This window comes from Manacus vitellinus, unplaced genomic scaffold (assembly GCF_001715985.3).
Source record: "Manacus vitellinus isolate BGI_N305 unplaced genomic scaffold, ASM171598v3 scaffold_1_pilon, whole genome shotgun sequence".
In the NCBI taxonomy this organism is placed as follows: domain Eukaryota; kingdom Metazoa; phylum Chordata; class Aves; order Passeriformes; family Pipridae; genus Manacus; species Manacus vitellinus.
The window spans coordinates 24,477,080-24,490,323 of NW_021939396.1; the positions used below are offsets into that span (position 1 = coordinate 24,477,080).

Genomic DNA, 13,244 nt, shown 5'->3' on the forward strand with positions numbered 1-13,244 from the left:
GAGTCCCCAGGATCATTTTATTCTGCTGCTGATTCTCAAAGACATCTGCCATTTTCTTAGGCTGATTTGTTGGATTGCCCAGATTTTATTGTTTTGAACAGTGTATTTTGCAAGTGCGTATTTGCAGTGCTTCCTTCAAAATATGTTCTTCATTTTGAGATTTGGTTAGTTTTTTGGTTTTGGTTTTTTTCCAATCACTCTTTACAACTCCCACACATTCTCGTTTTATATACCCCTCTGAATTTCCCAGCAGAGAAATATAACTCCGCTGGAGCACACTGTATGTTTAAGAGTTGTAAAGAAAACGAATCCCTTTCTGCACCCTATGGCTCCTGTCATTAGTAACGCCAGAGCAACAGCGACCGACGAAGTTGTCGAGCCTCTGCGAGGCTCTCGAGAAAACACCCCTCTAAATGGAGCCCTCGCTGAGTATTCAGGCTCAACATTCTAGCAGTGGCTCAATATTCAAGTTCACATCCCAAAGTGTGCCTGAGCCTTTCGATCGTATGAGCCAAGCAGAGCCAAGCCGACCTGACGGTGAGATGCCACGGAGCCCAAGAGTCGTGGCTGTCGCCCCTCAGCTCAAAGCCCGGTTGCTGGCTGGGAGAGGCTCGTCTCGCTCGTGGAGAGGGGAAAGCCCGGGTGTTTGCGATACAAAGCCTTCACATAAGGGAGGGAGAGTCGCCGATGCGGCAATGGAGCGCAAGAGTAACAGTGTCGTCAGTGATGCTTGAACCAAGCGCTCCTCTGACAGAAAATAACCCGCTTTTCAGCACGGCCCCTCTAAACCCTGCAGATTACGGCTCTGCCGGGAATGCAGGCTGCTGAGGACCGCGGGGCAGAGCGAGACGAGCCGTACCCGCACCACGGGGCTCGCAGTGCGGGGCGGGGCGGGCTCGCAGGGCACACCCGCCCAGCGCGGCGCTCCCGGGGCGGGCGGAGGGCGGACCGCGGCGCCGCCTGCCGGAGCCCCGCAGCGGGCCGACGCGGCTGCCGACCGGAGCCGAGCGAGCCTCCTCCCTCCGGATTGCCACATCGCACCGCCGCTCCGAGAAGGCGCTTTCGGAGCGGATCGGGAGCGCAGCGCGCGGGGAGATGGAGCCCCCGTGCTGCCCGCAGCCCGCCGCGCCGCGCCCCCGGGACCCGCGCTCCGCCAGGGCCGCCGCGCCACTGCCGGGACGGCGAGAGCGCCCCGTCGCCGGTCTTAACGCCGCCAGCCCCGGCGCGCGGCCGGCGGAGGCGCGCGGAGGCCGCCGCGGCCCCTCCGGCCCGCTGGCGGCCGGCGAAGCCGGCCCCCTCCTCCCCACCTCCCCGCCGCGCTTCCCCGCCCCCGCCCGCCCTCGGCCGGGTCGGCCAGCCGGGCCATGGCGGGCGATGAGGGAAGCGGCCGCCCCCTGCCCGCAGCGCTGCGTGGGAAGCGGGCGAGCGAAGGGGCCGCCCGGCTCGGCAGCGCTTGGAGCGCGCGGCGGCGCGGGGGAGCGGGCGCGGGGGCCGCGGCGCTGCAGGCTCCGTGCTCCCGGGCCGTGAAGCAGGCGGCGGCGCAGGGCGCCCGCAGGACCTGGCCGCTGGCTGTCCCGAGCCGCAGCGGCGGGACCCGTCGGCTTCGTACCCCGCGGAGGCGGCGGGGGCCGGCGGGCTGCCTCTCGGGCCCTACGCGAGCAGGACCGGGGCTGGCCGCCGGGCGAGCTGCTGCTGCTGCCAGCTGCCCGAGGCGGCGGCGGCGGGCGTGTGCTGGCCGAGGCCGGGGCTGGCCGCTGCTCCTGCTGCCTCTTGGCACCTGCTGGTGCAAGAGCGCCCTCATCGTGTGCGTCCTGGCCGCCCTCTGCTTCCGCCTCGCTGGCCCTGGTGCGCCAGTACCTGCGGGACCTGCTGCTCTGGGCCGAGAGCCTGGACAGCCTGGCCGGCGTGCTGCTCTTCACCGTGGGCTTCATCGTCGTGTCATTCCCCTGCGGCTGGGGCTACATCCTGCTCAACGTGGCCGCCGGTTACCTCTACGGCTTCATGATGGGCATGGGGCTCATGGTGCTCGGCGTCCTCGTCGGCACCTTTGTCGCCCACGTGGCCTGCAAGCGGCTGCTGGCCCGCTGGGCACGGACCAGGATCCAGGGCAGCGGGACGCTCAGTGCCATCGTCCGCGTCGTGGAGGGCGGCAGTGGCCTCAAGGTGGTGGCTCTGGCGCGGCTCACGCCGATCCCCTTCGGGTTGCAGAATGCCGTCTTCGCGGTGAGTCCCAGCGTGGGCCGTGCGGCCAAAGAAAGAGGCACTGGCTGGAAGGATGTCTTTCGGCGTAGTGGCCGCTGTCACTGGTGGAGGTTGCCTGCTTTCCTGGGAACAAACCATGGTTTCTCTCTCTTTTAACAATAGTAAAAGCCTGCCCTTCTAGTGGCTCTTCTGTGCAGGCGGAGGGACAGCAGGCAGGTTTTTGAGATGCCTTGCTCAGTGGCGTTGTGTTAGAGTTGCTCTCTGGCTTTCAAGACCATATTCTGGTGTTAGAAAGAAGCACCAAGGTGCTGTGTAGCAAAATCTGCAGAGAACTCAATGGTTACAGAGTGCCTGGGTTTTTAAAATGATCCGAGTGGGAGGAAAAGTCTTGCCAGATCTTCCTAAACTACTTAATATAAGTAGTCATGTTGGAAAGGAAAAAGTGGACAGATTAAAATTCTTGCTCAGTGTGGTTGGTGTTTATGGCATGCATCTGGCATTCTATACAGGGTGTTAAGTCCATGCACACAATCGAGGTCGCAGGTTTTGGGCAGAAGAGTAAGATGTAGCATCAGAACTGAAAAGGGACAGTACACCAGAGGTGTACCACTGAAAGTTAATTTAAACTTTAGTTTGAAAAAGGGTTAGTCTTGCTTTCCTTTCTACTTTTAGATTGAGATTGTATGTTCATTAGTACGTTCAGTAGTACGTTTTTACGTTCAGGAGAAAGTAAAGAAGAACATAAAGGGTATTCTTTTTGAGTACTGTCATGCTGATGGTGACAGTTTCAGACCCTCATTGCTTCCCATGTGCTTTGTCTGAAGGATCTGGTTTTGGCTGTGTGTTACACATCAGTTGTATCTGCTAACTTGGTGAAATCAAAACAAAACAAATGGGATTGTGAAATATTTTAAATATTTATCAGTAACTTAGAATTTCTTTAATGTAAATAACCAAGTGTTTTGGTCTGCCACTTTCTTACAGCACACCTTCCTTCCCCTGTCTGCTGTTCCGATCCTGTTCCCTTCTGAAGGCTTGCTTAATTTTGACAGAATCATCTGGCTGCTTTTAGTAGGTCATGGGATACCAAATTTGTTATTTAAGAAAAAATTAATCCATGCAATTCTGGGGGGATAACACCCATGTCAAATATCTAAAATTGCTGTGTATAAAACTCTCTATACTGGGGCATTCATCTCCAGAGCTGTGATCTTTGTCCATAAGAGCTGTAGCAACCTGTAATTTCTTTTTAAGCAGATCCTTTAACCATTTCCTTGTTAAGAGTGAGAAACTGAACGGCTGAACCTCTGCTGTTTTGTTTATTAGCCTTTATTACTACAGGACTGAGGAAGCTTAGACTTGTCCAACTGGGAGCAGTCTCTGCTGGAGCCCAAGGTCCCAGTGTAGCAGTTGAAGCTGCTGCTGTACTGTGACCCTCCTAAAGTGGGGAAAGCTGTTGTGCTCGAGTTGTTCACAGCTTCAGGGTGTCAACTGAAGTAGTCAGCAGATGTTTTAGAGTAGTATTGGATCTGAAGAACAGACAGAGAATTACCAAATTAAAATTATTTCTTTCCTGGCGTAACCATTCTGTGGGAAACACAATTCAGCAGAGTATTTTGGCCAGTTCAATATTAAAATGATGCTGTAAATCAGTTGTTTGTATTCTCCCTGTTCTGCAGGCTAAATAATTTTCATGCCAAGTGGAAGGTTTCAGTGTTAAAATAATGGATAGAAAATGAGATGAATCCAGAGTCTTGAGTATACCAAGTAACTTGGATGTTTCCTGCTAATATTAGTTGTGTTACATTTACCAGATTTACTTCTTTGTAGCATAGTCAAATAAAGCACAGTGTGCTCAATTTTTTACTGAGAACATTTAATAGGAGGTACTAGATCGCTAAAAAATAGAATGTTGCATGCAAATTTGGGAATTCAGTTTCTTACTGTGATTCAAGTTTAAGCACAGATCAAGCTGTCATTTCTTTGAAGTCTCACTTATTTGAAAACTTAATGCTCTTTTTAAATTTAAAATGCGTTCCCCCCTACTAGCAACTTCAGCAATGAATTTGGAAAGAGTTGCTTTTGAAAAGACAGTGATCCTAAGAAAGCTTACACATTTTTAATTTTCTAGCAGTCTTGTCTGTGCATGTTTTTAAGGTTGATATTTATAAGTAAACTGGAGATGCTGAGAATACTTAAATGAGAAGGAAGGAAGGAAGTGACACATGAGGTCAAGCCATAACCTTGATGTGAGCTGGGTCGTCTGCAGGGCTGGGATTAAATGTTTCTACAAACACTTGTTCAGTGGCGTGTACCATCTGCTGAGGGTTTTTGTGAGGTTGAATTGCAGGAGGTGTAGAGAAAGATGGAAGAGCTTCTTAACATTTGATTAGTGAGGGGATCATATTAATTGAAACATCACAAGAAAAAAATTAACACAAATTTACTAGAGTCTCACCAACCAGACTTGAAGATCTTGCTGCTTATATGGTCATTCTGCTGCTCTTTGAGAAAGTGCTGATAGTAGAGCGGTGGGGTAATGCATTTCCTTGCCTTTCTGGAAGACCTAGAAACTTGTTAACTGAAAGCATGTTTGTACTTCTCTTTGAGTGGGTTTTGCTTGATTGTCAGTCCTCTGATGCCGGGGTGGCCTGGGCTGCTGGAGTGGGCTGATAGCCTTTACTGACGTGTTTGCCCATGCACAGCCCTCTCCCCTTGGCCGCTCTGGGTGTTTTGAAGGTGTTTCTGTAAGGAGGCCTGGTATGCAGGTTATCATCTACTTCCCACAAGTGGATTCATGGAGCGAGATTTGTGCAAACTGGTTATTTGTAGTGCCAGATGTAGGTTACATTGGAATTCATGCTTCTTTTTTTTCCCCCTCTTTGAAGAGGGAAGAAATAATCTAAGAAATCTAAGTGTTCAAGTGTGCATCTCTGGTTCCAGAAATGCACACAGTGAAGTCAGTTGAAGAAAGGGTACCTACTTTGCAAGAATATGCAGTCTGCTTACTCTGCTTGTTGGAAAGTTGATAGCTGGTTTGGTTTTTTAATTCACTACTTTTTGTTGTTGTTTTGTTTTGTTAGTTTGTTTTGTAGAGCATCCGAGTTATCCTTAGCTCTCTCACAAAGCCTAGTGATCCAAAACACAGGGATTCATAAATCGAGGGGAGATAAATCTGTTGCAATCCCCAAAGGCATGTGACCCCCCAACAAAGTCCTGACACCAGAGTTTATTCTTTGACAGCGCTGAACCAAAAGTGTTGGCCACAAAGAATACACAAAAGTGTGTCTGAACAGAGCCTGTCCAAGGCTTAATTGGAGAGTTTCTGGCTATTGTTACCAAAGCAGTTAGGTAGTTCTTAATTGTATTTAAATATGATTTAAATGCCATTCTGTAGTGACCCATAACACAGTTGCATCCATGCTTGCTTTGGGATTTCACTGTTAATTTTTGCTGGCCTGAACTTTTATTAGAAACAGAGCTCTGGTAGCCTCAATTGGACAGCTTGACCATGCAGATGCCAGTCTGGCAGGTTCATAGAGCAGGTAAAGATGCTAGAAAGGAAAATATGAAAAGCTGTAAGTTTTATTGATGAGTTCTCAGGTTTCTTAGGCAGGGATGCTATCTGCTTCCTGTGCCTTCTGGGAAAAGGAATAAAACTGTCGGTCTAAACCTTACAAACCAGGATTTAAAAGGGCATCTCAAAAATGTTTCCCTCTTTTCCTAGCTTTCATTTCAGTGGGAAGTACAAGCTGCAGTCCAGTGTATCCAGTGGCAGTATCCCCTTCATTTGGAAACAATCTCTCTCCTGGCTCAGGAGGTCCAGTTGTTTCAGGACAGATCCCGATGTGCAAACACGTTACTCTGCGACCTAAGTGTCCTTAATACATCTACAGAAATGAGAGAGGTGCCAGGAATGTTAAAACAATCTTTGGGAAGTTTCCCAGCTCCATTAGATTTAATGATAGCATCCTACTTAGCGAATCTTGCCTCTGCATTAGTATTTCTGAGATTTTTAATAGCAGCTTCTCCATTCCCTTGACAAGATAGTAAGTTTGGGCTGCGCATTCTTATTACATGACCCAGATTATGATAATGTTTAAAAAAAAGTCTTTCAAAAGCAATGGTCAAATGTAAAGTTCTGACTTAATTATGTAATGCTTTTTCATAATAAATCTAAATCTTGTATAGAGAGGGAAATATATTATTTTTGGTGCTGGTATATGTTTCAGTCTGTGGGAAGTATGATTTGCAGTGTGAAGTTTGGAATTGGTTTATGGGATCTTGTCCCAGTGAATTAACTTAATCTTTATGCTTCATTACATTCTGCTCCTCCACTGCCCTTCCTTCCTCCCAGAAACTTTCCACTGGTGGTGCACAGAGCTCTGAGAATTCAGCACTGTGACTTTCACAGTAACCAAAGTTTATTTTAAGAATAGCATGATGAAATGAGTAACATTGCTGCTATTCTCTGGTCTTCAACATTGTACAAAACTGTCAAGGTCAATAATTTCCATGTAGGCTCCCAGTGTTAGGGCTGTTCTTAATTAGATCTTGTTTTATTATGATGTGATCAACCGAATTGTTTGGAAAATTCGTTAGACTGCTTGTTTTCAAGATCACCCTTTTCATACTCATTTTTAACTCAGTTTCCTCTTGTTTTCTTTTTGGTTGTATAAATATCTTTTGACCTCATGACTCTTGCATTTAATATTTCCCAATGGCTGCTGATACTAATTTATCTGGTACTGTGTACTTTGTACCCATATAAACTCATATGTCCACGTAATGACACAGAACAGAAATTTCACACCATAGAGAGGAAAATATTGAAGTATTAGTAGTGTTTTTTCTAGAGAAATGAACAAAAGCTATAGTCATGTGTACTGTTATGTTCACTAGTTGAAATGTGATGCAAAATACCTTTGGTAAAGAATCTTAATGATACCCACGTATATCAGTACAGATATAGGTAGGTATTGCTCATAGGGATCATTGATAGATATATGTGTCTTACTGAGCTGTATAACCTCCCTTGCAGACACAAATTGCCATTCTGTTTGCCAAGATCATGTTTAAGACAGTGACATTTGGAACAATTACCTCTTGTGTTATGTGCCATACATGTAAAATCCAAAGCAAATAGATTTTTGCTTTAGACCTTTGCATTTGATAAAGTAATTTCTTCCAACAAATAAATTCTCATAAATTCAAGGGCTCTATTCACCCTGCAGAAATAAATACCTTCAATGAACAGTGTAATTGCATCCTTAGTTAATGACTTTTACACAGAGATGTTGTGTAATGCAAGGTGAAATGAAATAAAACCTATTAACTTTAAAAAGGCCAGATGAAAACTAGACACATACTGTTTTGTTATACTGTCTTCCCACTGAGCGCGAATCTAAGTTTCAGTGAAGGAATGTGAGAAATTCTTTCATGATTTTGCAGGGATGGTTGTGGGAGCAGCAGTCTGGTTGTTTGTACACATAGACTGTGTAAGAGCTGTGCTTGATTTCTTACTCTGTCTTTTTACTCAGATTACAGATTTGTCACTACCCAACTACCTGATGGCTTCTTCAGTTGGGCTGCTTCCTACTCAGCTCCTGAACTCGTACTTGGGCACTACCTTGCGCACCATGGAGGATGTGATAGCAGAGCAAAGTGTTAGTGGCTATTTTATATTTGGTTTCCAGGTAAGTTAAAATAATTACTTTCATAGATCTTGGTAGTGGTAGTGTCAGTCTCTTTGTGAATTCTGTTGACTGCTAGATACCCAGGAAAATAGGTTTCCAGTGTACTGTTTTCTTCTGATTTTGTTTTATGCTATTAAAAAGTTTAATTCTCTCATACCTCACCGTGACACAAAGCAGAACTTACTCAGTGTTCTCTTTTTTTGACACAGTTTTGGTAAGCTTTCTTTTCTTGCCCTCTGTGGTAATCTCCTGCTGAATTTTAGAATTGTCAAACCGCCCCTACACAAAAGCTCATGTGCCACCATCTGTGAAGTAGTGTGCTCAGGATGTGTGGGCCCAGCACCCATGCAGTGTTCACTGTTAGCACTCAACATCCCCATTTTGCATAGGTATTCAGGACTGAAAGTGCTGTAGAAATATAATTTTGCTAATGCCTAAATCAGAATACCCTAATTTTACAAGTAAGTAAATTAATGAGAAGTATATAGTACCTTTACATGACCTTAGCTGATGAAATAATTCGTCTATAAGTCTTGGGTGCAAGCCTTAGGTCTGAGACCATTAGAAGCATAGAAGTTATGGGTATTTCATAACTAGATTATATATTAAAACCGCCTCTGACAGTGTCAGTACTTCTAGGTATGTTTGACTAGCAGTTACCATGGTTTGCAGACTTTCAGTAAGTACTGCAGTCATTTACATTCCTCAGTTTTTACATTTATAAAGCTGATGTTTAACAATGCTAACAGAAAACTATGTCTAGGACCCTTTAAAACGTAACTTCCCCCTTCCCCTGATACTTGTGTGCTCTTAAATAGAACATAAGATTTATAGGCTTCATAGAACAGGGTTATGAGTATTAAAAATGCCTTTCTAAATATAGCCTTAATACATCACAGAGCAAATAAATGGTTATTTGATCAGCTATCATTTTAGTCATGAAATGTTATTTACAGGGTGGTAGTTTTCCTTTCTTTTTTTCCTTTTTTTTTTTTAATAACATTGACTCTGCAGATTATATAGAATGTAACATAACTGTTGCTCAGGTAAGTGCTAGCTGGATAGTCTGGAAGTTTGAATAGGAGTACTGACCTCCTTGAGAGCAATCCTTAAGATCTGACTGAATAAGTGAAGGGGAGGCCTTTAGTGGAGGAATTATTTGTGTTCTCCCACTGTCTCTCAGACCTGGTGCTTTGCCAGGCTGAGCTTTGATTGGACTTTGATTTTGTGAATAGCTCTGAAAATCCTTCACATTTCATGGTTGTCTGTGTATAAATATATATATTTTAAATATTCATCTAGAGAACTAGGTTTCTGGTAGTACTATTTCTAAAACCAATCAAATTTAAATATTTGAGTAAGCTTTTAGAACAGGATTTTTCCTATGTATTCAGAACTTGTTGTCCATAGTCTCATTTCGACTCTTATGTTGACCATCTTTTGAAATGTCTAACTTGAATTGGTGAAAGACATCTTTTTCACCACAAGGATAGTCAAGCAGTGGAGAAACAGATTGCCTGGAGAGGTGGTGAAATCTCTATCCTTGGAAGTTTTCAAGACCTGACTGCACAAAAGTCCCGAGCAAACTGTTCTGATCTTGCTGCCAGCCCTGAGCAGCAGGTTGGGCTAGAGAGTGTCAGGATGCCTTCCCCCTGCAGTTATTTTGTGACCATACTTGCCAGTCATCTCAGTGATATTTTAGCATCTTGTATACCATGCTGGCAGATGTTTTAAGGAATAGTCCTCAATGCTAAAGAAAACATACCTCTACCAATTAGTAACAAAGTTCAGATTTTGGACTCAGAACTTTAGGTTCTGTTATAAGCAATATAACAGCAATATAATATCCTTGGTTTTTTGAAAGGAAGTTGCCGATTCCAGCTAGTTTCATAAAACATTCTTAAAAAAAGACATAATTTACTTCTTTCAAAGGGACTCTTAGTATGAGACAGCTTGATTTTTATTTGAAGATTTTATCATTTTTATTAAGGAGGATCTCAGCTAAAAAACTTGACTGGTGTTTTATTGAAATCAAAATATGCTTCTGAGGAGTGCAGTGCATGCCAATGTCACTGCATGAGTAATTTCTAAGCAAAAATTGTCCAGGTTTATTTCTGATGATTTTTGTGCTGAAAGTTTAAGAATTCTTAGCGATATAACTTAGAGCAAAAATCTGAACTAAACCCCTAGTTTTTGACAGTATTTCCTCCTTAAACAAATGAAAAAACCCCACACCATTGACATTCTGTCTCTTCCCTTAGCCATCCTCCAGAAACCAAGTTCTTCCCTTAAAGACTGCTGTAAGTCACTTATAAACTCTGATTCTGCCCTGTTTAGTCCTGATAAACTGGTCCTCTCTGCTGCATTCCACACCAGAGGGACAAGGATAAGTTTTATTTCCTTTGGTCTGCATCATTCTCTGGCTGTGCTCTGCTGTTTTGCAAGTTGCAGGTGCCCAGTAGAATTTAAACCTGTTATTTCCTTGGTACATGGAATACAGCCTCTTTGACTTAGAGAAGCACACCATGTCATTTCTTTGTGGAAACCTTATTTGCAAGAGAGGAAGTGAAAGAATTGCTTTATAATAAGTGTATGACTGTCAACAGAAAGAAAGAAACTATCTTTCCAATTCCTATAAATATTTAAGTTCTATGTAATGTCTATGTTCTGATACACTGGTTACACTGCCAGCATATGTAGGTTTAGAGCTGCTCACTGGTTAAGTTCATCTCCCTTCTAATGTCTTGCCAGCAAAGCATTGAGCCCACAGATGCCTTCATGAATCTTTGCATCGACAACTTACTATTTTGTTCAGATCAGTTGCTTTGTATTCATGCCTGCAACCTATATAGCCTACAACACTCTTGTTTTATTTGCAGATTGTCATAAGCATAGGACTCATGTTTTATGTTGTTCACCGAGCTCAAGTGGAACTGAATGCAGCTATTGTAGCGTGTGAAATGGAAATGAAGACATCGCTTGTTAAAGACAGCCAGCCAAGCCTCACTGGTTCAACCACATACTGCAGCAAAAGGACAGTAGCATTCGCTGGAGGAGGTGTCAATATTGTGTGATTTCAAGTATTAATAATTAAGTAAGGTTTTGTGAACCTGAGCTATCACCTAGAAATATCTATGGACAATTGAAATAGATTTTTTTAAAAGAAATTGCAAGTGATTACAGGTTGTACTGTGGCACAAATCAACTGACCAGCTTTTCAATTGCACAGGGGTGACTTCTAGCAAGAAAAGGAAGATGGCAAAGTAACTTAAGATGTAAATGCAAATTTGGCTGCACCTTTGGTCATTTATTATGCCTGTCATGGCCTGTAGCCTGCACTTTAGTTTTTTTTCCTTTGCTCCTATAAACTGAGAAATGCTTCTATAAACTGAGAAAAGTAGCACAGAGGTAAATATTTTTCTGCTTAGCATTATTTATAAGGCTGAATAACTATATGCAGTAGAATTTGATTACTGATAAAGATGAATGAGAAGGTGTGCAATTCAGTGTGTTATTCTTGAATGTGCTTTTGATTTGGACTTGCTTCCAGAAGTTGGAGTGTATTATTTAGCTAATGATGGGACCATTTGGCTTTTTCTTCATTTTGATTTAAAAAAATAGAATCCTATATAAAGTTTTGGTTGAATGTATTTTTCTAAGGCATTACAAATGTTGCAGAGCCATTATGTATTCACACAAGCTTAAATCCTACATTGTGGGACTGAAGTGCTCTTAAATTACATTTTAAGTTACACTGTGTAATATGCAAAGTACAAGGGAAAATGCAGAAGTTATATTGCAGTGACTATTTGAAGGAGACTTCATTGGTTTTGCCACCTTGGTGATTGTAACAAAGGGCTGTTCCACGTTAGTCCTATTTATGGTATTTTTAATTGCTAAAAGGATGGAGTTTTTCAGCTCACATGACTACAGGTAGTAAGATTTCCAGAACAGGGAGCTAAATCTCTCCTTTAAACAGAATGATGGGATACTGGCAGTACTAATTTTACAAGAAGGTGGCCTTTATTTTGTAAGTGAATCTCCCCTCCCTTTAAAAAGCTTTAAAAATTCGCTTTGGTTGGCACATTTTTTGTACAAGTTTTACATTTTTTAAAAGACACAATCTATTACAAATTTCATCAGAGTGAAGAAATGAAAACTAGAGATTCTCCTTGGAAAATAAATAATCCAGTAATGGAGGAGGACAGCAATGTCTCTGAGACTCAGGAATTCTGACTCCATTTTTGCAAGACAACACTGTATTGGATACTGCTCCTTTTACACGTGCTGTGGACTGTTTTTCACTGAGTTTGAATAGACTGGATAACCTGATAGTAACTTGTGTGTGTATAAAAGGAAAAACAACAATAATGGCTGAACACGATGTTCTGTATGTGTGATTTCATGTAGATATACATAGCAATGTTCGATTGCTCAAACACAGGCAAGTCATCTGATACAAAAATAATGTAAAGTATTGCTTATTTTGTAGTTATTTTGTGTGAGTTTTTAAGGATGCCTTCAGGCTTCAAGAGTTTGTGTTATTTTCTAACAGTACGACTGTGCCTCCTCTTTGTAAGGTTGTTTGTAGGGTCCAAACATTTTTTCTTCTTCAGAACAGCAGGTCTTCAAGGTTATTGGGAAGCAGAGGTCTGGCAGCCTCTAACAGCCTTACTGAGAGGACGTGTGGTAGTCGTGTAACTGGACATCTACGCATTCTGTCGTAGTGGAAGTTCCATTTTGTTCTTTAAATTTGTGTCCTTTGCAGACTGGTGTTCTTGGGTCTTGTGACCTAAGGAACTGAACTAGTTAAATGAAAACAACAAAGTTCAGATTGTCTCCTTTCTGTTGTTTTGGGGCTTTGGGTTTTGGGGGGTTTTTTTTGGTTGGTTGGTTTTTGAAAAGGCAATCTGTATACACCTGGAAGTGTTTATTTACACATCTCTGCCTCTGACAGCTCCTGTGTGAAAACAAGAGAGCCAGATAACTTTTTGATGGCGTTATTTGTCATCATGGTGTAATTAAGTCTTTTCTTAACTGAAGGGTGGGGTTTTTTGTTTGTTTGTTTTTCTTTCTTCTAAAGAGCAATCCTTCAATAATGAACTGATCTGAACTTTGCTCCATCTTGCCAAATGAAATAGTGTTTTGAAGAGGGTATCTGTTTCTTTGCATTTTTTAACTAACTTAAAGTTGCGTTGATTATTCGAGACATTTCCCAAATACGTATTTTGAAGTGCTTTTATTTCCATGACATTTTGTAACCAGAGTAACTTCACTATGTGAACACTTTTGTAGTATGAAATTAGTTCTTAAGACTTTTGCATTTTGCTTGATACTTGTAATATT

General features: G+C 42.9%; 1 protein-coding gene across 1 annotated transcript; it reads left to right on the forward strand.

The window, feature by feature from the left end:
• Positions 1-1,364: 1,364 nt before the first annotated feature.
• Positions 1,365-13,001, forward strand: TMEM64 (transmembrane protein 64). The gene is given in 8 exon segments (XM_029959289.1): positions 1,365-1,558; positions 1,560-1,608; positions 1,610-1,649; positions 1,652-1,765; positions 1,768-1,829; positions 1,831-2,223; positions 7,743-7,898; positions 10,778-13,001. Coding segments are annotated over 8 exon segments (1,203 nt in total). The 3' UTR covers positions 10,973-13,001.
• Positions 13,002-13,244: the final 243 nt, after the last annotated feature.